The 25589-nt window shown below is 60.7% G+C and overlaps 1 protein-coding gene across 4 annotated transcripts; it reads right to left on the bottom strand.

Moving 5' to 3' along the window:
* Window positions 1–59: 59 nt before the first annotated feature.
* CLCN7 (chloride voltage-gated channel 7) lies at window positions 60–24672 on the bottom strand. Of its 4 annotated transcripts, none has more exons than XM_042921237.1 (25): window positions 24460–24672; window positions 16796–16867; window positions 12526–12597; window positions 12342–12407; window positions 11871–12003; window positions 11544–11653; window positions 10872–10952; window positions 9848–9910; window positions 9645–9728; window positions 8923–9016; window positions 8624–8688; window positions 8059–8175; window positions 7387–7441; window positions 6866–6926; window positions 6170–6308; window positions 5206–5299; window positions 4774–4943; window positions 3733–3784; window positions 3326–3453; window positions 3070–3155; window positions 2690–2819; window positions 2144–2203; window positions 1880–2056; window positions 1391–1471; window positions 60–1125 (listed from the first exon to the last, which is right to left on the bottom strand). In XM_042921237.1, exons 1-25 carry the CDS (start codon window positions 24610–24612, stop codon window positions 1039–1041), a joined length of 2430 nt encoding a protein of 809 aa, XP_042777171.1. In that variant the 5' UTR covers window positions 24613–24672; the 3' UTR covers window positions 60–1038. The 4 variants fall into 4 exon arrangements, with proteins under 4 accessions (XP_042777171.1, XP_042777173.1, XP_042777174.1 ...); XM_042921239.1 differs by lacking the exon at window positions 24460–24672 and adding an exon at window positions 20522–22612; XM_042921240.1 differs by lacking the exon at window positions 24460–24672 and adding an exon at window positions 17757–20313.
* Window positions 24673–25589: the final 917 nt, after the last annotated feature.

The raw sequence follows: 25589 nt of genomic DNA, 5'->3' as shown, positions 1-25589 counted from the left end.
CCCCCACTGCTAGACTGTGGCTGGTGCTGAGCAGGAACAAGGGAGCCAAGCTGCAAGTGTGAGGGTACGATTCCTTTATTTCTCCCTTTCAAAGCCCCCGCTCCTCTCACCGCGTCCCCCAGGGGGGCTCCCACCAAGAAGGGACCAGCGTTTTGAGGACCCACTTCCTTTAAGGGGCCAGAACCAAGGCGAACCGTCCCCCACCCCACCCCCAGCTGCTACAATGGCACCCACATCACCTAGTCTCAGAAGTAGGCCAGGGAATCACCTCCAGAAAAGGTTCCCTAGGGCTCTGGGGACACAGGACACCGGATCCAGGCCCATCTAGCCTAACAGAGGCACAGCATTCTTGCTCTGGGCTCACCAGCCCATCCCAGAGCCCACCTGCCCCAGGACTGGAACAGGAGCTGTCCTGGAACACGGCCCCGGACCAAGGGTCCTCAGAGGCCAGTGGGAGCCCCCACGTGCTTAGATAGCAGCTCTCTCGGTGCCGTGCACTCTGGCGACAGCTGTGGGTCTGGTCTGGACCACAGCTCGGGGTGACGGAGGTGTTCACCCCATCGATGTTTTCGGCTTTCTCTCTGGCCAAGACCCCAGAGAGGCCGTGTGGTGAGTCTGGCAAAAGAGCCGAACTCCCTACAGAGCTGGCTGCAGAGGCCGCTCCCCAGGGCCCCGCCTCCAGGTGTCCAGCTGGAGCCTTTGCCGGGCAGGGTCCAGTGCCCAGGCCCATCACCTCACGGCCACAGAATGAGCCAAAGGGACAAGGCCACGATCTCTGCAGCAGCTGTGCGTCACCCGGGCCCCAGCTGGTGATGCACAGTCAGTGTGGTCCTTCCAGGCCGGCCCGCGGGGGGACAGACGGCACACAAGCAGCAGAGGGCCCTGCCTGCGGGCTGGCACCACTGGGACCCAAGGGGTGCCGCTCGCTCACGGTCTCACAGGCGCACAAACATAGACACACACGTCCCGAGGAGTAGGGGATGCTGGATCCAGTGCTGATCCAGGGAGTAGGGGGGACCCCAGAGAAGGGCTGAGGCCTCACGTCTGGGCCAGGGAGAGCTCTTCAAGGCCCCCTTTCCCGAGCCGGTACCTGGCTAGGTCTTTCCTGGTCACCAGTCCGACCACCTGTGGAGGCAAAGCCAACTCAGTGACGCTGGCAACCCCCTGTCTCTATGGAAGCCGCTGCCCCACGTGCCAAGGGGCAGCACAGTTTGGGGAACCCCAGGACTGAGCAGGTGGCCAGTCTGGATACCAAACCTTGAGTCCCCCACAGGAGCCGAGAGCGAGTACCCACCAGCGACCAGGGCAGTCAGCTCAGGAGGCAAAGGGCGAGGCTGGCACCCGGGCCCTGCCCCAGGGCTCCCTCGGGCACGTCCTCCCCACCACTCACCTGGTTGCAGTTGTCCACCACCACCAGGTGCCTGAGGCCCAGCGCCCGGAACAGCTTGAACACCCGAGGGAGGGACGCCTCCTGCAAAGGGAGGGGACGGGGCCTCAGCTGACCTGCCGGCCCCGCTAGTGTGGGAAGAGGTTGGCTGGCGGTCCCCCCTGCACCTCCCCCCTCCGCACAAAGATGCGTCCCGGAGACGCCTGGGGGGCTCAGTTGGTTAAACGCCCGACTCCCGATTTCAGCTCAGGCCACAGTCTCACAGTTCGTGGGTTTGAGCCCCGCGTGGGGCTCTGCGATGACAGTGCAGGGCCTGCTTGGGATTCTCGCTCTCTTTCTGCGCCCCTCCCCCACTCTCCCTCCCTCTCTGCCCTTCCCCGACTTGTGTGCGCCCCATCACGCTGTCTCAAATTGAAAACATGTAAAAAATAGAAAAACAAAGGACGTGTTCAGAGCGGCTCCTGCCCTGGCCACAGCCTCTCGGGCAGGCACCTGGGGCACCGTGTAGGGGGAGGGGTTCATGAACTCTGACAGGTCCATGGTGCACTCCCGCTCATCCTGGGACACATGGATGGACTGGATCGGGGGGAAGCGTGGGTAGGCGTCCCGGAAGTCCTTCAGCCGAAGCCGCCGCCGCACGAGGCCCATGTTGGAGCGCTCCACAAACACCTGCAGGCGGTGGTGTGTCAGGACTCGGGCGCCCGGCTGCGTCTCCTGCCCCCCCCACCCCCACCCCCCCAGGCGCCCGGCAGCTACCTTGTGCTTCAGGAGGACGATCAGCTGGGAGCGCAGGATCAAGCCCTGAAGCCGGGCCGGCTGCAGAAAAGAGACCCGTCTGTGGTCTGTGGGTGAAGCCCAAACCCGAGGCCCTTCCTGTCATGCTCAGTGGCCCCGCGGCGACCTTCGAGGCAGACACCGGCCCTGCCGCAGGCATCTCGCACACTCCCGGCAGCGGCAACGGGACGTGACCGCGGGAACGAGGCGACGAGAAGCCGGGGTGAGACGCACACCGCGGCCCTGACATCCCAGGCAGCTCCCGACGGGTGTCCCCCGCCCCCCCCACAGCTCCTCAGCTGACAGGGCAGGAGCCCAAGACACGTGAATGGCTGGCCACCCCTGGCGGGCCGCCTCTGCCCGGCCTCCTGATTCTGTTCCTTCCCAGCAAGCGGGGCGGAGCCCCAACTGCGCGTGCAGGGTCTCCATATCCGCAGCACGGCCGCACAGGCCACGCGTGCAGCCGGGAACTTGGCCTCCGCTAGCCGTCCCGGGGCCGCGTGGGCGCGGGTGGGCCGCCCCGGGTACCTGGCTGTCGTCGGCCAGCTCCACCACAGGGAACCCGTTGTGATTGGAGGCCGTGTTGCTGAGAACGTCCACGATGACGCCCACCTTCTCCCTCCTCCGCAGGCAGACGACCGGCGTGCTCATCACCTCCCTGCGGAAGAGCCCCCGCTGTGGCCTTGCCGTGACCAGCCACGGGACCAAGGGGAGCTTCCCGCTCTGCTCACACGGGAGTGGACGCGCGATACAGGTGCAGCCCCCGTAGGCGGGAAAACCGGGGACGGGGAGCCAGGAGCCCGCAGACCCCCAGGGGCTTCCCCGGCCGGCCGCCCACACGGCGCTTCCCCAGACCCTCAGACACGGGCCCTCCCAAACCGCCGGAAGCCGCCACGGTGCCACCGTACCTGGCGGTGAGCGAATGTGAGGTGACGGGGGCCTCCCAGTGCAGGAAGGGCACACTCTGCAGCTGGATGTGCATGTCGTACAGGCCCTGAGGACGTGCGGGCTGTTGGCGCGGGGGCTCTGTCGGTCCCTCCCTCCACCTCTGCCGCACACCCCCAGCCCCCAGGCTCAGGCTCCCCCAGGCTCAGGCCAGGGGCATGGAGGGCCCACAAAGCAAGGGACAAGAAGGATTGGCAGGCCTCTTCCCACAAGCCACACCTCGATGAAGATGTCCCCCACGATCTTGGCGGTCATCAGGACCAGCATGATGGGGAAGCCGTAGGTCACGTTGCTGGTGGCCTCCATCATGATGACGGTCAGGCTGAGCGTCATCCTCACGATCCCACCTGTCCAGGGGTGGGGGGGTGGGGGGGTGGAGTCAGGGGTAGCGTCCAGCCTCTGTGGGCCACAAGGACTCTCCTACCTCCCCTGACCATCTGTGTTCTCTGTGCACACCTGCGTGCCCCCCGACCCCACCGTTTAGCCTCGTGGCCTGCCCGGGCAGGCCGCACTGGGTGGGGACAGTGACCCTGAACACTGACACGGGGTCAACTCCTGCCTTCACTCCTCCAAGGGGAAGACGCCCCCTCCTAACCTTGGGACCCCACGGGGAGGCCAGGACTCACCCAGCTGGGCGGCCGCTCCCATCAGGGCGTATTTGCCAGGATCCGCCCAGATCTGTGGGGATGACAGAGGAGGGTCAGGGGCTGGCAGCCCCCTACTCAAACCCAAAGAGATGCATGACGCCCCAGGGGCCACTGGGCCCAGCAATTCCAGCCCTAGAAGGACACCCTATGGTTTACACACACGTGAGCAAAGTGGTCTGTGGCAGCATCCAGGGTAACAGAAACCTGGAAGTACCCTAGGTGCGCCCTACTCAGGATGCCCCAAATGACCTATGCCACCTGCACGCACCGGACGACTCAGCAGCTAAGGCAAGAAGCACCTTCTGTGCGCCGAGGAAGGACGGTGGCGCCCACGTGCACGCAGCGGGCACCATCTGTGCAGAAATGACTGCACCGCGAGGGAGCAGGGAACCCAGCACGTGCACAGCACGGACAGCCGCGGGAGACGCCTCACAGCGTGGGGTTCCGCTCAGGAAATGCCCAGAACGGGTGCGTGTGCAGAGACGGGGTGTGGCAGCGGCTGCCAGGGGTGCAGGCTTCCTGGGGTGAGGGATGTCAAGCATGGCGCTCGACAGCGGAGACTCGTACACGAGTCTGCGAACACGCTAAGGAACGCCGAACTACGTGCTTCCGCGGAGGGGGAGGCCTTACGGCGCACAAACCGCTTCCGGATTGAAAGACCACCACCCAGAGACCACGTCTGGAAGGAAACCTGACAAAACACACAACCAGAGCCTGGAAAAGGGAGCAGATGGGGGGACGGGAGACTCTGCCTGTGCCTTCTCACAGGTTTTAAAATCTTGACTAAAATAAGAATAAAAACACAAAAAATGGAAACCAAGTTCCCAGAGGCCGGGCACGTGCGCCTCGGTCACATGCTCCCAGGGCCCGTCCTGTAACGAGAAACACCAAGCCTCCCCGACGAGCGTCTGTGCAGCACAGACAGGCGGCTGGGCCAACAGGACGTGTCAAACACCAGCGTCCGGGAAACTCAAGGCCGAGCACAAGCGCCGTCCCCGCGCGCTGGGAGCCCACACTCACCGCGGCCCCGGTGACGTAGGACAGGGAGATCCCAAAGAGCCGGCCCCAGGCGGCCCCGATGAGCAGGGACGGGATGAAGACGCCAGCGGACACCGTGAGCCCGTAGGTCCAGCAGGCCAGGAAGAAGTAGACCAGGGTGAAGAGACCTAGCGTCACGGGGTTGTAGGAGCCTAGGGGAGAGGGGGCTGGCCAGGGCCTGCCGCGTGGACCCACCCGCGTGGACCCAGGCCAGCAGCCGCCCTCCAGGAAGAGAAGGGTCCCGGCCGAACCCCTGCGCACCAGCGTGCCCACCACTGCGGCAAGGGCGGTGACCCCTGCCCTCAGGGCACAGCTGGCCAGAAGGCGACACCCGGGCCCTGGGCCCAGTGACCGCGGGTCGGTCAGAGAGCAGGTGGGGACACGTGGCTGGCACCAGAGAGCCTGGGCACTCACCTGGTGGGTCGTGGAAAAGGCTGACCACGCTCTTCTCGGGGGTGTTGAAGAAGGCCGCGGCCATGGAGTTGTACTCACCGTCCGCACAGAAAAGCTGCAAGGGTGGAAGAGGGGACAGGCCGCTGGGGCCAGGGGCCAACCTCGTGATGGGTGGGGCAGGTCAAGGCCTAGCAGGGGCCAGCAAAGAGCCAGGCCCAGGAACGGCCAGAGCGTCAGAGGTCCAGCCTGCAGGGCCCAGCCCACGGAACAATGGGGCACACGAGGACTCCGGGACGCACCCCTGAGCCCACCCCCGGGGCTCAACAGGCGGCCACCTGAGCGCTGGTGCGCAGGGGTCCGGCCCTCCCAGGCGAGCACAGCTGTGGTTCCTGGACGCCTAACCCACAGAGGGGGCCGGCTTGGGCGGCCAGTCGGCTGGGGGAAGCCCAGACCCACACCCGTGACACCGGTTTCCATCCACCCATCAGTGGTCACTCCCTGGTGTGTCCCCCAGCCCCTGGCCACCACGAATCTGCTCTGCCTCCGTGGACCCGTCTGTTCTGGATGTTTCACATAATGTCACACACCCTACGGGACTTTGTGTCTGGCTTCTCTCCACAGTGTTTTCGAGATCCCTCCACGCTGTATTGTGTGTCAGGGCTTCACCCCTTTCCATGGCCAAATAAACCCATTTACAGGCAAACCCTGTCATGTTTATCCATGTGCCAACCGCCAGAGCACGTGCGTGCGTGTGGCTGCGCTTCTCAGGCCCACACCCACAACAACCCGCTTTGGAAGTCCTCGTGTGGCCCTGGGCAGGCCAGTGCTCTGGAGGGAGGACTGGGGAGACCCTGTCTGACATAATGCCTCTCCCTGACGCCCGGTGGCCCTGGGAAGCCCCTCCATCCCGGAGTTCAGCTGTGCCAGCCTCCTTCCTGCTGGGCCCGGGCTGGCGGACCCTTCCCCCTGACCCTGGACCCCCTACCTGGAGGGGATAGGACACGGAGCTCCCCTGCAGGGGCTGGCAGTCCCGCGATGAGTAAATCAGCACAAAGGCGACCGTGGCCGTGACGGCAGCCACCAGCATGGCCTCAATCACCTGGAGGCAGGGCCGGTGGATGTACCTAGAGCAGACAGCAGGATGGACAAGGCCTTGGGACGGCTGGACGCCTGGGCCACTGCCATGACAATGGAGACCATGGCTCCAAGGAAAGCCCGTCAGAGGACACAATGGGGTGACGGTGCACAGGCACCAGGTCATCTGGATGCTCCCCGGCAGCACTTTCAGTCCGGTCCAGACGACAAGAAAGAAGGTGTGCGTCCTTGAGCCCAGGACCCGCCCGAAGGTTCAGGAAACTCACGAGCTCCCACACTGCTCTGCAGGTCTGCGGGCCCAACTATACCCCGGGTCGAGATGCCCGGATGGACCAGGCTGAGGCTGGACAGAGAAGCTGGGAGGACCCCAACCCCAGGGCCCCTTTCCAGGCCTCCAGCCAAACCCAGCCTCACCCAGCCCCTGGCCAGCGCTGGCCTGTCGCCTCCTGTACAACCCATCACAGAAGGACACACGTTGGCACACGGCCTTCCGCCGTGTGTGGGCACAGGGCCCACAATACATCCGTTTTCAAAGGCCCCAGGAGCCACACTGGTCCGTTTGGTCCACAAAGTGGAGGTTTCTCACCTGATTCGAAACATCGTCAGCCAGTAATTCAAGGCATTGAACACGGCCCCAAGAATACCACCTACGACCGGGAAGGGGGAGCATGTAAGGGACACGGGGGAGGAAGAAGGTGGCCTCCCAGGCAGCAGAGACGTGGGAAGGGAGCAGTGTATGTCTGTGTCACTGCACCCTGACAGACGCCCTGGCTTGTCTCAGAGGCTTTGCTTTCCTTCCAGGAAAAAAGGTTTCTCACAGTAGAAAGCACCATCCACAGCTCATTCTATTTCTCTGTGGACCCCCTGCCTCCCCCCCGCAACAGCAGCTTCTCCGGTGGAGAGGTAAAGCTCTGGTCTTCGGGCTGTGGGCTCCCTCCTGGGGGTGTGTGCACAGGGCAGGACACGGGAGGACGCGGGGTGCGGGGGCTGTTTTCCTCTCCGGCCACCTCACAGCTGGGCCAGGCTGGGCTCTGGCAGGCCCTGACCCCACTGGAAGGGACCCGCGGCCGTCTGGGGGAGTGACAGGAAGCACGGACCGGCCCTTACCCACCACGCCCATGGCGATGAAGATGGGGATCTCGTGGATCGTGTACACCATCGTCTGCACAGGGGAGAGAACGAGCAGCCCGTGAGCTGTCTCCACGCAGACCCTGGTACAGACACGGCCCACAGTCTGCCCGTGCACACGGCGCCCCCAGCACTTGCACGCAGAACCGTGGGGGTCCCACGAGACAGAAGCGCCGGGCGTTCTGAGCAGATCACGCTCCCTGTAAGGCTTTCACCTGCTCCTGGTCTGCGTCTCCGTCCAGCTGAAGGCGGGGACGGCCCAAGCTTCTGCCAAATGGCAGTCAGCGGGGCACAAGTGAGGAAGAGCCCCGGGAACACGTCTCATGACCCTCTGAGCCACTCAGGGCTCCTCTGTGTCCGCATGCGCGGCCCCTCCCGGGAGTGGGATCTAAGCACCTTTGTCCAACAGTCAGCGGACCGCCAAGATACCCCCCGGAGTGTCCGATGGGTGTCAGACATCCTAACCTGACGGGCAGTTCCGAGGTGTGCTTTCTTCTTATCTCCGGCCCTCGGCACTCAGCTCAATCATGCAGCTAAAACCAACTATTTCTCTACAGTCCACATTCTCAGAATGAACCGGAATCATCCCGGGATGATCTTGGCCCCACACTAAGAAAGAACCGGGAAGAACGCGGGAGCACATTATATTACCTCTGTGTCAAATCTTCCAAAGTTGATCAGTCCTGGGCTCGACAGGTCCCATATGTTTCCATGATAAATGCTCAGGACAAAATTGAGGGTGAACGTGGAAATCATGGAAGCAAAGAACTGTAGGCAGAGAGAACGAGCGCCATCAGAACCAAGCCCATTGGGCCAAAGTCCCAGAGCCAGGAGGCTGGGTGGGGGCCTTCCCCTGTCACTTAGGAGGTGTCTGGAGACCCTCCCGAGGCTGGCCCCTCGCGGCTGGACGAGTGGGTCACTGCCTTGTGTGGATGAGCGTTGGGCCAAGCCAGTGATGGAGCTGAGGGACGAGCTGTGCGGGGTCTGGGGTCCTGATAAGCAGGAGAGCAGGTGGCAAACAAGGCCTGCGGCCGACGGGGGACGCGCAGCGGCTCAGGTCAAGTGATGGGCAGGGCTTGCCATGACAGACCCACAGGGTGCACGGCTCCCAGCACGTCAGGGGACGTCTCCCCAGGAGCAGGGGCCCGCCAGACAGCAGAGGCCAGGGACTGGCAGTGCCTGACTCCAGCGAGGGAGCGGCCCTCCACAGACTTACTATTCTCCACGTCAGGAACTGGTTCCAGAAGGAGGCGCCCTCCTCCAAGCTGAACAGCACCCCACCTAGAACGGCAAGCAGCCCGGCACTGCCGCACTGACCCAGGCCGCGGGGGACCCCGCATCTACCGCAGCCCCTGCCCCACGAGACCCCAGGGCCCCAAGACCTTCAAGGGCGGCCACAGGGCCTCTCGGGGGCACGTGCCCATCCTCACCCCGAGCTCAAAGTCTGCCAACACCAAGAACTCTCCTCCACACAGTGGGCACGGAGACCTCCCCGGCACAGGCCGCCCTCCTCACCCACAGGGGCTCCAAATGCAGCGGACACTCCGGCCGCAGCTCCCGCTGAGACGAAGTCCCGCTTCTCCGTGTCTCTGCGGAAGTACTCGAAGATCTACAACAGGAAGAAACGGGGAGAGTGGGGCTCAGCCAGCCTCCCCGAGGGCACTTCACTGAGAAAGGGCCGAGGTCAGCCAGAGGCCACGGAGACAGGGCCCGAAGGCAGAGGGGGGCAGGGAGGAGGGGACACGAAGGCGTCTCGGGACAGCCATCGACTTGCATTCACAAAGACCAGAGAGCTGACGAGGCGACACACACTGAACGCACCCTTGCACGCCAACAACCGAGAGAGGGAACCGAAGACACCCATTCACAACAACGAGGACACATCACAGTCTGCCTAAGAGACACGTTAGAAACTCAAAACCCCACCGCCAACTGCGAACAGATGAGCTGAAAACACGTTTTTGATTGAAAAATCTAAGACTCTGCTTATAAAAACAACGAACGTGTGCATTGCCACATCAACTCAGCACACTAGCCATCAAAACGTGGTGGCTTTTAGGGGAAACGTGACAAAACTGCTCTGGAACAGATCCCGAAACTAAGCCTCTTCAATGTGTCCACGAGTCACTCTTGCCTCCTCGTTCTGCGTGCCTTGGGGACGGTCGGGGGAGAGGCCAAGGTCCTGGAGGAGCCTCCCAGGGATGCGTGGTCGTCCGTGTCGGCAGGAGAGAACTCACCTTGAAATCTCGCTTCAGCGACGTTGACCTCCCTTGGGAAATCCCGGCGGCGATCACAGAGCCCGAGTGAATCATCGGCCCCTCCTAGAAGCACAGGACAGCCGCCCTCAGACAAGCGTGGCTCCAAGAGAACACAGTGGCCTCGCGTCGCAGGCAGAGTGCGGGGGACTCACGCTAGGACAGCACCACACGCACTCCGTTACCTTTCCCACTGCCAGTCCGCCCACCACAGACAGGATCACTCCAGACACTTTGATCACGAGGGTCTAGAATACAAGGGAAAACACATCGAGTCTCTGATTGAAGGCCACACGGTCTGGGAACCTGTAGCAAAGCTGTAAACGTGAAGCAATCCTGACTGCGTGTCCAGCCCCAGCCCCACGAGACAAGGCAGGGGGGAGGGCCCACGCGTCTACCGCAGGTATCCTCGGAGCTGGACTCCCGGCTGATTCTTTCCTGATTTCCTTCATCTTCCCATTTTCTGCCCTGAGTACTCGTGTGTCCCAGGGAGCAGAAAGCAGCAGGAGGTACGGCTCCTCTGGGCCCCCAGCTGCATTTCTCTGCCGACCACCTGCCAGCGTCGCTGCCCACCGCCGCCTGGCTACCAGTGTGGTAGCAACGGGGCAGACGCTGCTCCTGGCGGCTCCGAGGTGAGTCCTGCCCTTTGCAGCAGGGCACGGGGCCTCCCCCGGGCTGTCACCCCCAGTGCACAGCTGCCGGCCCCCAGGAGCACCCCCTCCTCTCCCCAGACGGGGTGAGAAGCCTCTGGCTGAGGCATGCCTACCCAACACCGGAAATGACCACGGAGGGACCACGCTCCTGACCCCCCAACCTCCTCAGAAACAGGGTGTCAAAGACAGTAAGTGTAACGAACATCGAGGACAATTTTAAGAGCAAGGAAAGCGTCACGGCAAGCGTACCCACCACTCTAACAGAGCGGTTCTCGTTTGGAAACATTAACCACCACGCAGAACTTAGGTTCCACACCACCGTGATCCTAACAGATACCCCATTTCAGCATTCGTGCAGGACTTAAAGCGCGTAAGAGAAAACCTCACCACCTTCCAAAGCGAGATTACGCAAAATCCACGCACGTGCTCACGGGCAGCACACAGAGTCCGTCCGGGCTGGTCCCCACGTGCAGGCGGGCAAACCAGGAGCTCCCGACCCCGCGAGAACCCCACGCGGAGCGCCTGCTGCCAGCCACGCGCCCCCTCCGGGCCTCACCTTGAGCCGGACCACATGCGGGATCTTCACCCCGTTGAGGAAGCACTTGATCTGAGGGATCCCGCTGCCGGCAGCGACCGGCTGGAAGGAGGCAGAGGCCAGCACTGAGCCGGGTCAGGTAGCGAGGGGCCACAGCCACCACCCGGCCCAGGAGGACACAGCCACGCGGGGGCCCACACGGGGAACAGCTGCCCACGGAGGGATTCTCGCTTCACCCCACAGGCAGTGACCACCGGGGTCGGCAGACCACGGGAGGGGTGGGGAAAGGAGAGGAAAGGAAGCCCGGTGTCCCCAAGAGGGCACGAGGGGCAGGGGACGCTACAAGACAGACAGGAGGCACATGTCACACACTGGCCGAGGGGCCGGGGGGGAGGGCACCGCACAGCACCCCACACAGAAGCTTCTGGATGCTATACCCATGACAAGAGAGAGGCAAAGGGGCAGGCGAAGGAAGACAGGCTTCTGAGAGACACGGGGGGTCCCTTCCACCTGGGCCGGCCCCACAGTCCTCGCTGAGCGGGGCAGGAGCCGGGCGCCCTGGGGTCGGGGGTGACTGGACGTTTAACACCTGTGCCAGAGGCCCCAGCAGTGTAGCCACACCCACCCGGCCAGCACGGTGTCAGGGCTCCCACCCACGCAGGCGCCCCTGCCTCGACCTCCTGGTGGCCCTACCTCCACAAACGCGACGATGGCGGAGCCGACGAGCACGAATGCGGAATTGAGGGTGGCCCACAGCAGAAGGGAGAAGGACAGCCCGCCCCGCTCCGTGAACTTGTCGATGTCGAGGGCTCGTCAAGGATGAAAACTTTCCTGGTCTCTCCTGCGGCCCGGCCTCCCGATCCCCAAGCGCCAGGAGCTGCGCACTGACCGGACCGTCACCTCCCGGCCGTGACAGACACGGGCACGCAGCCACACCTCCCCGCCCTTGATAGCACACACGCGGGGCTCAGAGGCTTCGCTGCCAGTGGACCCTCCTGTGCTGGCGACCACAAAGGATACTGTCCTTGACGACCTTGTACTTCAGGCCAGCCACATTCTCCACCACGATGTCAATGAAGCAGGCCACGAGGCCCGTGAGGATCCCGATCATGGCACAGATGACCCAGCGCTTCATCTCCACCGTTCGGAAGGCCTGTTTGGGGGGGGGTGGGGGGTGCCCATCAGAAGCAGGTGCGGGGGGAGGCCCCCACCGGGAGCGGCACGCTACACACGGACCCCGCATCATGGAGAGGCGGCCTCTGGTCATCTTAGAGGCAGTGGGCCTTCCCAACTGATTTGCCATCAGAAGCCGCCACCTCGGGCGCCTGGGTGGAGGCGGCCTCCGCCACCCACAGGACACAGCCGCTGTCACACGGGGCCCTACGCTGGTGTCTCTTGCAGAAGGGATGGAGGTGCGAGGACCACGGAGGGGGAGGGAGATGGCGCCAGGGCAGCGCGGGGCAGCGGCGTGGGCGGCCCGCGCAGACTCACCGTGTGGTTGATCCGCCGCTCCTCCTCCAGGAAGAGCTGGTTCTCGCTGTTGTCGTAGTCCAAGCTCTGCGGGCAGCAGACACAACGCCACGCCTGACCCCACGCTCCAGCTTCACGTGGGGCGGGGGCGGGGGACAGGTGCCCAGGGGCTGCTTGGGGTGGGGCCCAGAGGAAGGAGGCCCACCTCGTACTTGAGGGACAGGAGCTTCTCGTTGTGCGGGATCTCCTTGGGGAAAGGGTGAGGGGGTTCCAAGTCCTGTAGGAGAAAGAGTAGAGCCACATACTTGACGAGCCAGCACATTTAAGAAGAAACCACAGGGGGGCACCTGCGGCGCTCAGTCGGGTAAGCACCCGACTTCGACTCAGGTCACGATCTCACGGTTTGTGGGTTTGAGCCCCACGTCGGGCTCTGTCCTGACAGCTCAGAGCCTGGAGCCTGCTTCGAATTCTGTCTCCCTGTCTGCCCCCCCCTGCTCGTTCTCTCTCAAAAATAAACACGCATTATTTAAAAAAAAATTTTTTTTTAATTTTTTTTAACGTTTTTATTTATTTTTGAGACAGAGAAGACAGAGCATGAACGGGGGAGGGTCAGAGAAAAAGGGAGACACAGAATCCGAAGCAGGCTCCAGGCTCTGAGCCGTCAGCACAGAGCCCGACGCGGGGCTCGAACCCACGAACCGTGAGATCGTGACCTGAGCCGAAGTCTGACGCTTAACCGACTGAGCCACCCAGGCACCCCCCCAAAAAAAATTTTTTTTAAGAGCAAGCACAAACGAGAAGGGGAGGGGACATGTGTCCATCTGTTCTATGAAGCCAGTAGTCTATGGACCCTAGAGCCAGACGAAGGTGCCACAAGACAGGAGGGCACAGGCACACACCCTTGGGAATGCAGACACTAAGTCCTGGACGAGGAACCAGTGCATCGGATCCCTCGGCACCATGACCAAGGCAGGTTTATCTCAGGGACGTGAGGCTGGCTTAACGTCCGAAAATCAAGTAATGTCATGTTTATGGAACCATGGGAAATACATTGTTGGTCTGTCCCAGGGGCCGGCACCCGGCTCCGAAATCCCATGGCCTTTCTGCAGGGTGAGTTTTCAGTGCGCTGGAGAGACAGAGAGGCTGCTGCCAGAATGACCAAGGCTGGTAAGAGGGTGGGAGCTCCCAGCTCCACTCCCAGAACTCTGACCTCTGGCGGCGGGTGGGGGGAGGGCGGCTGGAGACGGAGCTGGTCACCCAGGACCTGATCAACCTCACCTGTGTCACGGGGCCTCCAGAAAAACCCCAAAGGAAGGGGCTGGGGAGCCTCCGGGCAGGTGAACGCACACACAGAGGGGCCGGGAGGGTGCCCCCCCCCCCCCCCCCCCCGCAGGGCCGGGAGGCTCCCAGCCCCCTCCCCACCCCTTGCCCTGTGTGTCTCTCCCATCCCTGTTCCCGAGAGTTCTATCCTTGACGATGGACCAGTAAACATGAGTGAGGGTTTCCCTGAGTTCTGTGAGCCGTTCTAGCAAATTATGGAGGCTGAGAAGGGGGGGGGGGCATGAGAACCCCGACTCAGAGCCGATGGATCAGAAGCACAGGTGACAGCCTGGATTTGTGACTGGCATCGGAAGTGAGGGTGGTCTCGTGGGACTGGGCCCTCAGCCCCAGGGGTCTGCATAATGCCGGATAAGAGTGTCAGAACTGAGTTAAGTTGTAGGACACTTCCACTCGACCTCGTCCTGGAGGCTCCGCCAGGCCCGTCAGGCGACAAGAGAGAAAAGGCATCCAGAGTGGAAAGGAAGAAACAAAACTCTCTATTTGCAGGTGACATGATCTTGTATACACAAAATCTCAAAAAACATACTAAAAAATTAAAACGATAACGCATTCAGTAAGATTGAAGGATATGCGATCAGCACGCAAATATCAAACACATCTCTAAATGCCTGCAATGAACAACCAAAAATGAAATTAAGAGAACCCTACTTACGTTAGCACCAAAAGCACAATATATGAAATGATACTTACTCCTAAAATACATTTACCAAGGGAAGCGTAAGACGTGTGTGCTGAAAACCACAACGCACCGCTGAGAGAACCTAGAGATGCGAATATGTGGACAGACACACTGTGCTCACAGGTCAGAGGACTAAGCACTAAGAAGCAGCGGCGAGTCCCGGGCCGCCCCAGCCGGCGTCCCCAAAGAAATTGGCATGCTTAAAAACCACACAGAAACACAAGGGGTCTCCAGCAGCCAATACGAGCTTGAAAAAGGAGAACAAAGTTGGAGGACACTCACTTCCTAGTTTCAGGACTCACATGAAAGCTCCGGTCCCCCGGACAGTGTGGCCCTGGCTCCAGGACAGACACAGGGAACGGTGGAGACAAGGGGGACCCAGAGCCTCACGTGGATGGCTGACTTTTGAACATGGTGCCAACACAACTCAGTGTGGAAAGAAGTGTTTTTCTGAGAAACGGCGCTAGGGAACTGGACATCCACATCCAAAAGAGTGAAGCTCTACCCTCACCTTCCATCAGACAAAATCAGTGACAGATTCAAGACCCAAAATGATAGAACTCTCAAGGCGTCTGGGTGGCTCAGTCGGTTGAGCATAGATCTCGGGTCAGGTCATGATCCCAGGGTTGTGGGATCGCACCCCAAGTCGGGCTCCGTGCGGGCAGCACAGGGCCTGCTTGGGATTCTCTCTCTCTCTGCCCCTCCTCCACTCATATGCCTGTGCATATGGGCATTCTCTCTCTCTCCCCCAAAACAAACAAAATCTTTAAAATCAAAGACGTCTCAGAAGAAAACACAGGAGAAGATCTTCATGACCTTGGACTAGGCAGTGGCTTCTTACATAAGACAGCAAAGGTACAGTGACGACAGAAAGAAATAGTTAACTGGAGTTCATCACAATTAAAGAGTTCTTGGGAATGCAAGCTGATGCAGCCACTCTGGAAAACAGTATGGAGGCTCCTCAAAAAATTAAAGGTAGAACTACCCTACGACCCAGCAATGGCACTGCTAGGCATTTATCCAAGGGATACAGGTGTGCTGTTTCGAAGGGACACATGCACCCCGTGTTTATAGCAGCATGGCTGCTATACAAGAGCCAAAGTATGGAAAGAGCCCAAATGTCCAACGATGGATGAATGGAAAAGAAGATGTGGAATATATACACGATGGAGTATTACTCAGCAATCAAAAAGAATGAAATCTTGCCATTTGCAACTATGTGGATGGAACTGGAAGGTATTATGCTAAGTGAAATTAGTCAGTCAGAGAAAGACAGATATCATAGGACTTCACTCCTATGAGGACTTTAAGAGACAGAACAGATGAGGGGCTCCTGGGTGGCTCAGTCGGTTGAGCGTCTGACTTCGGCTCAGGTCATATCTCACGGCTCGTGGGTTCAAGCTCTGCGTCGGGCCCTGTGCTGACAGCTCGGAGCCTGGAGCCTGCTTCCGATTCTGTGTCTCCCTCTCTCTCTGCCCCTCCCCCACTCAGGCTCTGTCTCTCTCTCTCTCAAAAATAAACATTCAAAAAAAAATTTAAGAGACAAAACAGATGAACCTAAGGGAAAGGCAACAAAAATAATATCAAAACAGGGAGGGGGACAAAAGAGAAGAGACTCATAAATATGGAGAACAAACGGAGGGTTGCTGCAGGGGGTGTGGGAGGGGGGATGGGCTAAATGGGGAAGGGGCACTAAGGAATCTACTCCTGAAATCATTGTTGCACTACATGCTGATTGGAATATAAATTTAAAAATAAGTAAATAAAATCTTAAAAAAAGGTAAAGAATTCTTACAACCCAGTAACGAAAACACAAATAACCTGATAAAAACGGCACAGAATGGGAACAGACATTTCTGCAAAGAAGACATACGGAGGGCTGCCACCAGCCATCACAGGAATGCAGGTCCGAACCACGAGGCACCGAGGAGGAAATCAAATGCAAGTCGAGGGACCCGGGCGGGCTCAGGAAGCACTCGCCGGCAGCTGCCGGACAGCTCGGCACGGGGCAGGGCAAGAGGGCGTCACGCTGTCCAAAGGTCCCTCACCCCTGAGGTCCTTGTCCCCAGAGTCCCCCTCCGGCCCACTCAAGGCCCCTCTCCCCCGGGTGGTGCCTGTTCCCCTGGCCTTTCCCTGGCTGTCTCGTGCTCCCACATGACGCTCTCGCTCAGTGTTCCCTCCCGGCTCGCGCTGCCCCATCTCTGCTCACGTGGCTCAGCCTCAGGGCAAGCAGACTCTCGGTCGCCCAGGCTCTGGGGTCCCCGCGAGACAGCTGGTCATTTTGTCCCTGAGCTCTGCACGACCCACGGCTGCCCCCCTGCTCTGCCCGGCCCTGCCCGCCGTCCACCACCTTCGTGTCCGGCGCTCCCCGTCCGCCCCCTGCCGGGCGGCACCCCCACAGGAGGAAGGGGTGGGTGGTGAGAGGCGAAGGGTAGGGGATGAGTCTAGCACTCACGGGGTCGAGCAGCTCGTCATCCAGATCCACGTTGCTCATCTGTCCGATCCGGAAAAACGCTGAGCGTGGTGACTGGAAGCGTGAGAGAAATCACAGGGCGCTCAGCCACAGGCGGTGCTGACTCATCTGGGGCCCCCCACCCTACCGCACGGCCGGTGGGGGGCCGGGACGAGTCGAGCCCCTGAACGGGAAGCCCAGGCCTTCCTGGCCCCAGAGGCCGGGCCCTCCTCCGCTCTACCGAGACTGCAGACAGCTGCCAGCCCCGGGGACAAGGGCTGCAAGACGCCCACGCGAGCGTCCTCCAGGCTCCCCCCACCCCACCCATCCTCCTGTGTCTCGTCGTTGGGAGACCGGGAGGCTCCGGCAGGCGGGGACCTGTCACAGGTCTCCACGCAGCCCCTCCAGACATGTGGTCAGGGCGCCCGCACCCCCAGGGTGCCTCTGAAACGGGGCCGGGCTCCTGGGCCCAGGGGCGTGTCAGCCACAGAGGACAGACACCCAGGCGCATGGTTCTTCCTACACCCACTGCCCGGCCACGTCGGGGGACTGGCCAACGTTTGCACTTCAGAGAAACATCATGTTGCAGCGTTAAGTATGTCCCAAGTACTGCGTGGAACATACTGGCACCGAAACGTGACTCGTGGTTTCTCTGAGGAGGGCACATGCAGCTGGGCGCCTTGCGCTGGGGGTCAGCCCAGACGCAGCCGACAGGACGCAGCACGAGAACAAATCAGACGCCAGCCCCCCGGCCACGGTTCCCGCCGCGTGGTCAGCAGGCAGATGACCCTCGTCCTGATGGGCGGTCACAAGGTCAGCAGCCACCTGGCGCCACATCACAAGGCGCCAGCCGCCTCCCCCCACCTCGTCACATGGGCATTCTGCCACCTGGCATCCTCAAAGGAGCGAGGGCGCGTGCACGACAACAGTACGACGCCTGGAGAGGGAGACCGCATTCGCGTACCTTCTGGGACGGGACGTCGTCACGACTGTCCTATTTCGTTATCAGTCACTGCTGTCGACCTCTCACTTCGTCCTGTCTGCGGGCTCAGGCATCCATGGGGTCCACGCTCACCCCACAGAGCTGCGTGTTCCCGTGAGGACCCGTGCCCCGTGTGCAGCTGGGCACTTCTGTCCACACACATGCAGCAAGTTCTGGTAAAGCGGGGTTACTGACAGAAACATCTGGTTCTCTTTTAAAAACGATCAGGAACGGCCCCAAACTGCTGAATCTGAGCAGAAAGGCAGGACGGGGCTCCCCGGCTTCACGCCCTGGGCAGGAGGGCCAGCCCTGCTGACGTCTGCACTCGGCCGGCAAGAGGTCCCAGTTCTCGAGGGAACCGCAGCCAGGAGGCCGCCTGGACCTGGAACAGCCTCCGCTCTGCAGACAGGACGCGTGGACCCGGAGGGGTCCTGGGCCACCGCCCCCGGCAGCAAGCCTGAGTGCGGCCAACACCGAGTGCACTTCCTTGGGCGCACATCCACACAGGCTGACCGGCCAGCGGACGGGGCGCAAGCGTGGACAACCCAGCTGAACAACACCTGGGCGGAACTGAGCGCTGAAGTGAGGGGCATCTGGAGACGGTGGTCTGTGCTTCGACCCGGCAGACGGAGCCACTTATTCTCCGGTGATCACGAAAGGAGCTCGAGTACACCAGGCAATCACTCCTCCGCAAAAAGGGTGCCCAAAGTCGGGACCCGCAAAGTGCTTCCTCTGACGTCTAAACGGTTTGCAGGGGCCAGGCCGCCGCACATGCATCACCTCCGGAGAGGTGCGGCAAGAAGGCTCCAGTGGGCACGGTCCCCCGTGCTCAGGTGACACAGAGGCTGCCAGGTGTGGAGGGTGGACCGCACCCCAGCAGAGCACGCTGGACCCGGACCGCGTGATGGCAGTGGAGGTAAAGCACCCACCCCCCTCCCAGCTTCTCCACGTCTTTTCTGGGCTTCAAGGCATCTTCCGGGAAACATCTTTCATGGTGAGAAAAACCACTTACTTGAAGTTCAGTGGTTTATTTCATGTCGTGTCTGTTTCTCTCTCTTAAACACGGGTGAGGTGACATACGAGATCCTCAAACTACTGATATGCACAACAGCCGGGACGGAATCTCTAGGGTGGGAAGATCCCAGAGATTACACACTGTGCAGCTGCACAGACCTGACTCTCTGGAAACGTCGGGTCTGGGGGACGAGAACGGATCGGGGTGCGGGAGGGGTGACCACAAGAGGCAGGACGAGGGAGCCTCACGCCGACCCACACGGTCTGCACGTTGACTGCGGTGGCGCTCACACAGAGGCACCTGCGTGACGTAGGACGGAGAACCGCCCGCGTGCCAACATCAGTGTCCCGGTTTCAGCGCTGTGCTGTCACTACGGGGACTGACGCAGTGAAGGAAATGGGGGCAAGGCGCTCGGGCCCGCTCTGTATGGCCTTGTCAACTTCCTGTAAATCCATAGCTATTTTTAAAATTAAAATTAAAAGTACGTGCAAATGGGACCTGCCAAAAACCCCCGTGCATCAGAAGACACAACAGAGGGGAAGGCAGCCTGCAGAGAGGGAGAACGTGCTGTGAATCGCACTTCTGAAAGGAGTCAACCACCTTAACCCTGAAGAACTCTCACAAGTCAACCACAAAAAGAAGCCAATCACAAAAGGGGGCAGAGGCCCCGAGTACACGTCTCCGAAGGCGAGATGCATACGGCCAGTGAGCACAGGACAATGTGCTCGACGTCACCAGAGCCATGCACATCCCAACCACGAGATGCCACCTCACACCTGTCGGAACGGCCACCACCAAAGCCCGGAGTCGTGAATGCGGCAGGGGTGCCCAGGAGCCCGAGCCCTGTGTGCCGGGGTCGGGGGCGTGATGGTGCGGCGGCCGCGGCACACAGCCTGGTGGCTCCTCGGACAATTCAGCACAAGATGACCACGTGACCCAGCAACCCCACCTTGGGGGTGCACTGTAGAGCTGGAAGCAGGGACCTGAAGAGACCCTTGCACACCCCACTCACGAAAGCATGATCGGGCCACGGGGCGGGGGGCTGGGGGGGAACCCAAGTGTCTCTTGACGGATGAACGGATAAATCCACTGGGGTCCACATGTGCAAAAGAAGACGGTCTGGCCTCGAAAAGGAAGTAGATTCTGCAATCTGCTACGACGCAGAGGAACCTTAGGGATGTTATGCTGAAAGACGGCAGCTGGCCACGGCAAGACAGACGCTGTGACTGCACATACACCACAGCACGGTTCCTACTCGGGTCTACAAAGACGGGAAGTAGCAAAGTGGGCACCAGGCTGGGGAGGGGCTGGGGCGCCAGTGTTTCAGTTGTGCAAGGCGGGCGAGTTCCCTGACGGGCAGTGGGGACAATTGCACAACATGAATGCATCTGACACCACTGAACCGTACCCTAAAGACTGGTTAAGGTGCCAAGTTCTGTCGTACGTTTTTACTCAAACGTAAAGCAAAAGTTTAGAAGCAACTTATTGGGGCGCCTGGGTGGCTCAGTCAGTTAAGTGTCCGACTTCGGCCCAGGTCGTGACCTTGCGGTTTGTGAGTTCGAGCCCCGCCATCAGGCTCTGTACTGACAGCTCGGAGCCTGCAGCTGCTTCGGATTCTGTGTCTCCCTCTCTCTCTCTGCCCCTCCCCCACTCATGCTCTGTCTCCGTCTCTCTCAAAAATATGCAAACATTCAAAAAAATTTTTTTAATTAAAAAAAAAATAAAAACTTACAAGCTGTCTCTTGTTCTATTCGACGGTGCCGCCGCATTCTGACGGCCGCCAAGGTCCATGCTCCACACTGAGGACAGGGCCGCAGCGGCCAGGGGCACACAGGCAAGCAGACAGGCGCCTGTAAACCGAGTGCAAGCCCGAGGGAGCCTGTGAGAACCTGGCACGCTGGGTCAGGTGGGCGAGGAGGCCGGCAGGCTGAGCCCCATCGAGAAGGAGTGAGCCGTGCAGAGGGGGAAGGGGACGGCGGGCGGAATCGTCTGGGACGGGAACACCACCATGGCCTCTGCCCGGGAGGCTTCCCCGGACGTTCTGTCTAGGCCTGGGCCTGGTCTTGGTCCTCAGCTCTCAAGCCTGCCTCCTTGCTGACGACAGGGGTCTGTCCCACCCACGCGGACCCTGCCTGAGTGGTACTAAAGACAGGAGGGACATCCATCTGGGGAGCCCTCACGGAGGGCAGTGGGGCAACCAGCCTGGACCCTCCAAGGTGGGGCTGGGCAGACAGAAAGGGAGGACAGGACATAGACGCCAAGGCACAGGAACTTCCAGGATGGAATGATGAGGTGCTAGAAACCACCGAGGAGAAAGACGGGGGGCTCGCTTATGTCCAGCACTCAAGGGGCTGGTGAGGACGACGGATGAGCCGCCCGGGCAGGTTCCCCGAACACCCCGCCCTGGCCCTTGGCGCTCCCCGACTGTGGTCTGCGGCTCCAAGGTCACCAGGGAAGACACGGAGGTAACCCAGCTTCCAGAGAAGATCCGTGGAATCGATTCTAAACACTAACCTGACAGTGCTACCCGCCTCCTGACCCTAAGGTGTCCCAGGCAGATCTTCCCAAAGCTGAGGTCCCTGGAAATGTCCTGCATTTACAAACCCTGCAGACACCCCACCCCCCACCGCTGAAGCATCTGCTTCTGCCTCAGATTTCCCCCAGAAGTTCTCCAAATGCTCCGCTCCCCGCTACCCACATATGTGACCATGACTGGCTGACCACACCCTCTTCTTGTCCCAGCAGCACAACGGCAGTGACTCGCTGATAACTCACCATCACCCCACACTCCGGCCCCACGGGCCCAGGGGCCTGCCCAAGGGGACAGCATCCCACAGGTGGCTCAGAGCAGCCTGCTTCCTTCCGGGCAGGCGGCTGAGCTCAGGAGGGTCGCCAGTCCACCCTGCCCACCGTGCTTGTTCCCCGCGGGGCACTCAGCAGCCTGGCAGGGAGGTCGCCCGGCAGGCACTGCCCAGAACAGCTTCTTCAGGAGCGGAGCAGGCTATGCCCACGCCGCGGTGGCACCACCACCACCACCACGCGACTCTGGACACAATGCAACAAACCCCAGAGGGCCAGTAGGTGGCCGAGACAAGCTCCCGCGTCTGATTCACTAGAACATTCCTGCAGGGGGTTGCTGGCCTGGGATGTCATTTTAGTCCAAACGGCCCCAGGACTGAGAGCAGCACCAGGGCGCCCCCGAGCCTAAAGCTGAGCTCGGCCTGCGGGCCCAGAGCAGACCCTCCCAGCAAAAGGCCAGCGTCGAGGAATCCCGTCAGCCTCCAGCGGAGTCACCCCATGAACGACAACCCAAGGACAGTCACGTTCGTGCTGCCGTTCCCAACGCGAAGACTACGAACAGCGGCTACCGCTGGCCGGCTGGGACGGACACAGCGCTGAGCGCAGCACGCACACGGACCTTTCTGCGGGCAGGGACGCTGAGGCAGAGGAGGCTGCGGGGCTCACCTCCCGGGGTGCGGAACGATACGTCCAGCTCAAATGCCTATGGTCTCCCGCGTGCCAGTCTGCACACAGCGGGCTACGATCCTTTCAGGCTGGAACGGCCAGCTTCCTGCAGCGCTCTCCGCAAGATACAGCCAAATTCAAAGCCAGCAGCTGTCCCCTGCAGGTCCCACCTGCCTCTCTCCCCACTCCCACCTACTTTCCAAACTTGCACAGGATCCCAAACACACCCTTCATCCTTTCCCAGCCATCGGCCTGCCTGAGGGTCTCGCACTCTTCAAGAATGGAACCAGGGGCGCCTGGGTGGCTCAGTCGGTTGAGCGGCCGACTTCGGCTCAGGTCATGATCTCGCGGTCCGTGAGTTTGAGCCCCACATCAGGCTCTGTGCTGACAGCTCAGAGCCTGGAGCCTGTTTCAGATTCTGTGTCTCCCTCTCTCTAACCCTCTCCCGTTCATGCTCTGTCTCTCCCTGTCTCAAAAATAAATAAATGTCAAAAAAAAATTTTTCAAAAGAATGGAACCAATTGTGACCTCTTCTGTCTCTGGGGCCCCTCACGGTCTTCCTGGAGCAGGAGGCCTGTCTCCGTGAGCCTGCAGCCGGTCGGAAGGAAGCTGCTTCGTGCGCTTCGGTGTCCCAGGCACAATGCACACAGCCGGACACTGAGTACGTGCAGGATAAACTTTTTTCTTAATTGTTTAAGAAAGGCTAGTCTGTTACTACCTAACACAGATGAACAAAGAGCTTTGCATTTTTTAAGGGAATACATTTTTTTTTAAGAAAAGATTTCAAAGAGCTCTTAAAAAAAGAAAATGAAACAAAACAAAAACCATAAGAGCCAACTCCTGTGTCTATTTGTAAAGAGAAACGAGGAACCCCAGGGCGCCTGGGTGGCTCAGTCAGTTAAGCATTTGACTTGGGCTCAGGTCATGATCTCACGGTTCCTGGGTTCTAGCCCCACGTCGGGCTCTGGGCTGACAGCTCGGAGCCTGGAGCCTGCTTTGGATTATGTGTCTCCCTCCCTCTCTGCCCCTCCCCCACCCGTGCTCTGTCTCTCTCTGTCTCTCACTAATAAATAGAAACGTTAAAAAAAACAGAGAGAGAAGTGGGAAACCCCAGCACGTTCACTCTCGAGATAAACCCAAATTCCACCCCAAAGTTTCCAATTTCTTTAATTAAAGCCAGTTTTATGCTTCCATTTTGTAGGCCTCGGGTTACTTTCTTTTAGAAGAGGAAAAAATAACGTTCCAAGGAAAAAATGACAAAGCACCCTTATGCGTCCCCCCCCCCCCCCCAAAATGAGCCACTTCAGATCACTTCTCATATAGACACAGAAAGCATTTCAACGTTAAGATTTCACTCAAAGAGCAGAGGTGGGCTTTGGCTGTCCGATGCCTCTGGGGGGGCGGTACAAAGATAAGCCCTAGAGGCTTGGGTCCTCTCTCATCTTTAAACACTGTCCAAACGTTTAAAGGACAGATCTAGGCCAGGAGAAGAAAAACTGAAAAATAAACGCAAAAACAGTCAGAGCAAGCAATGGATAAAAAGCGTCCAAGCACTCAAAATCAACACCACACGCAATTCATTCAACACCTCCACCGCATCGCCGATGTGCTGACCACCCCGCAACCACCCTGACTCGCTCCCAGCGTCGGTGTGGACGCCCCAGTTTCAATTAATTGCTAAGGGCACCTGGGTGGAAATACTCGTCCTTCCTAAGATCGCCCCGTACTGGTGCCTGCAGAAAAGGGGGGCCGGCAGAGCTCCCCACCGCCAGAGAACACTGTGCAAGCGGAAGCTCGTGGAGCCGGGCCGGCCCCTCGAACCCCACTAGTCACCCGGCCCAGAGCTTCCCCCCGCAAGACTCCAGAACCCAGGGCCCAGGTTCCAGAACCCAGGGCCCAGGTTCCAGCCAGCGCTGCCATTTGCCAAAGCGGCCCCGGGGCACGTTCCGGAACTAGTCGCGCCTCAGCTGCCTCCTCTTCGGCAGGCGGATGGTCAGAGTACCGATGCGCCCGCCAGCACCCGCCGGGCACGGGGCCACCGCCGACCCGGCGACCCCTCGCCCGCCAGAGCCGCTGACCCGCGAGACGGAGCGACCGGGAAGGCGTAGCCCAAGGCCGCCCGGGGCGCACCCGCCCGGCTCCCGGCTCCCGGCGGCGGGGGGCCTGAGGCGCGGGCCCGGGGCTCTCCCGGCGGAGGGGACTCACCTGACGGGCGGCCGCGGGCCCGGCCCCGTTCAGCAGCGGCGTTCCCTCGCCGGCTGGCGCCCCGGGCCGCGCCGTCCTCCGCAGCAGGGGCGCCGCCTCGTCGTCGTCCAGGTCGCGGCCGGACCACGACACCTTCTTGGACACGTTGGCCATGGCCAGCAGCGGCCGAACCGGCCCGGAAAGCGCGGCGGCCGAGTGTTTGTTCTCGTGACCCGCGCCGCGGCCACGTGACCGGCGAGGCCAACCCCACGTGACGCGCGACGGCGGCCGCGCAGGGGCGCGCGCGCGGGGCCTTCTGGGAGTTGTAGTCCCGCGCCCGGCACCGTCCTGGGTGGTGGGGGCTCCGCGGCAGCTGGGGTCGGCGAGAGGGGCGCCGCCCGCTCGGGCGCTTGGGTGACCGACCGGAGTCCGGCTTCCGAGAACGGGTCACGGCAGGAATGGAGGGGAGGGCCGGCGTCCGCGCGGACGAGACCGGAGGAAGGGGGAGGAGGGCAGGTGGCCGCCGACCAGTAGCGCGGAAGGACGGATGGACACGTGGCCGCCGGGTTGCCGGGGAGTGAGCGGTCGCCGGCGCCCGTGAGACACGTGGCCCCTGTGGCATTGCTGCAGAATCACGGTGGGGAATCACGCACACGCAGACTGGGGGACATCTGCTAAACTGCTGGGCAGCTCTGTTCCACAAAGGGCTGGGACCGCCCTGTGTGACACGGGATTGACGCCACCGGGCCGACTGAGGCTCCCGATGGCCCCTGCACTGGGTGGTAGGATAGTCTGGTTCAGCGCTCAAGGCTGAGCATTGTCTTGGAGTCACCGCAGGGAAGGTCCTTGTTCTCGAGACACACGACCTATACAGGTGGATGGCCTGGTCATCATAATGACAGGTGGCCACCGACAGGGAGGACAAAATGTGACAGAATGTTGACTCAGTCAGTCTAGGCCAAGCACTTATGATGGTGCAATGTATTCCTCTTACAACTTTTGTATTTTAGGTTTGAAACTTTTCAAAAGAAAAGGATGTAACAAGTAATTGTGTTAGAGGGGCGCCTGGGTAGCTCAGTCAGTTAAGCGACTGAAGTCGGTTCAGGTCATGATCTCATGGTTCATGAGTTCGAGCCCCATATTGGTTCCGT

Source organism: Panthera leo, chromosome E3, assembly GCF_018350215.1.
Source record: "Panthera leo isolate Ple1 chromosome E3, P.leo_Ple1_pat1.1, whole genome shotgun sequence".
Classification (NCBI taxonomy): Eukaryota; Metazoa; Chordata; class Mammalia; order Carnivora; family Felidae; genus Panthera; species Panthera leo.
Note: the sequence above shows the minus strand (reverse complement) of the source record. Positions and strands in the feature narration are given on the sequence as shown.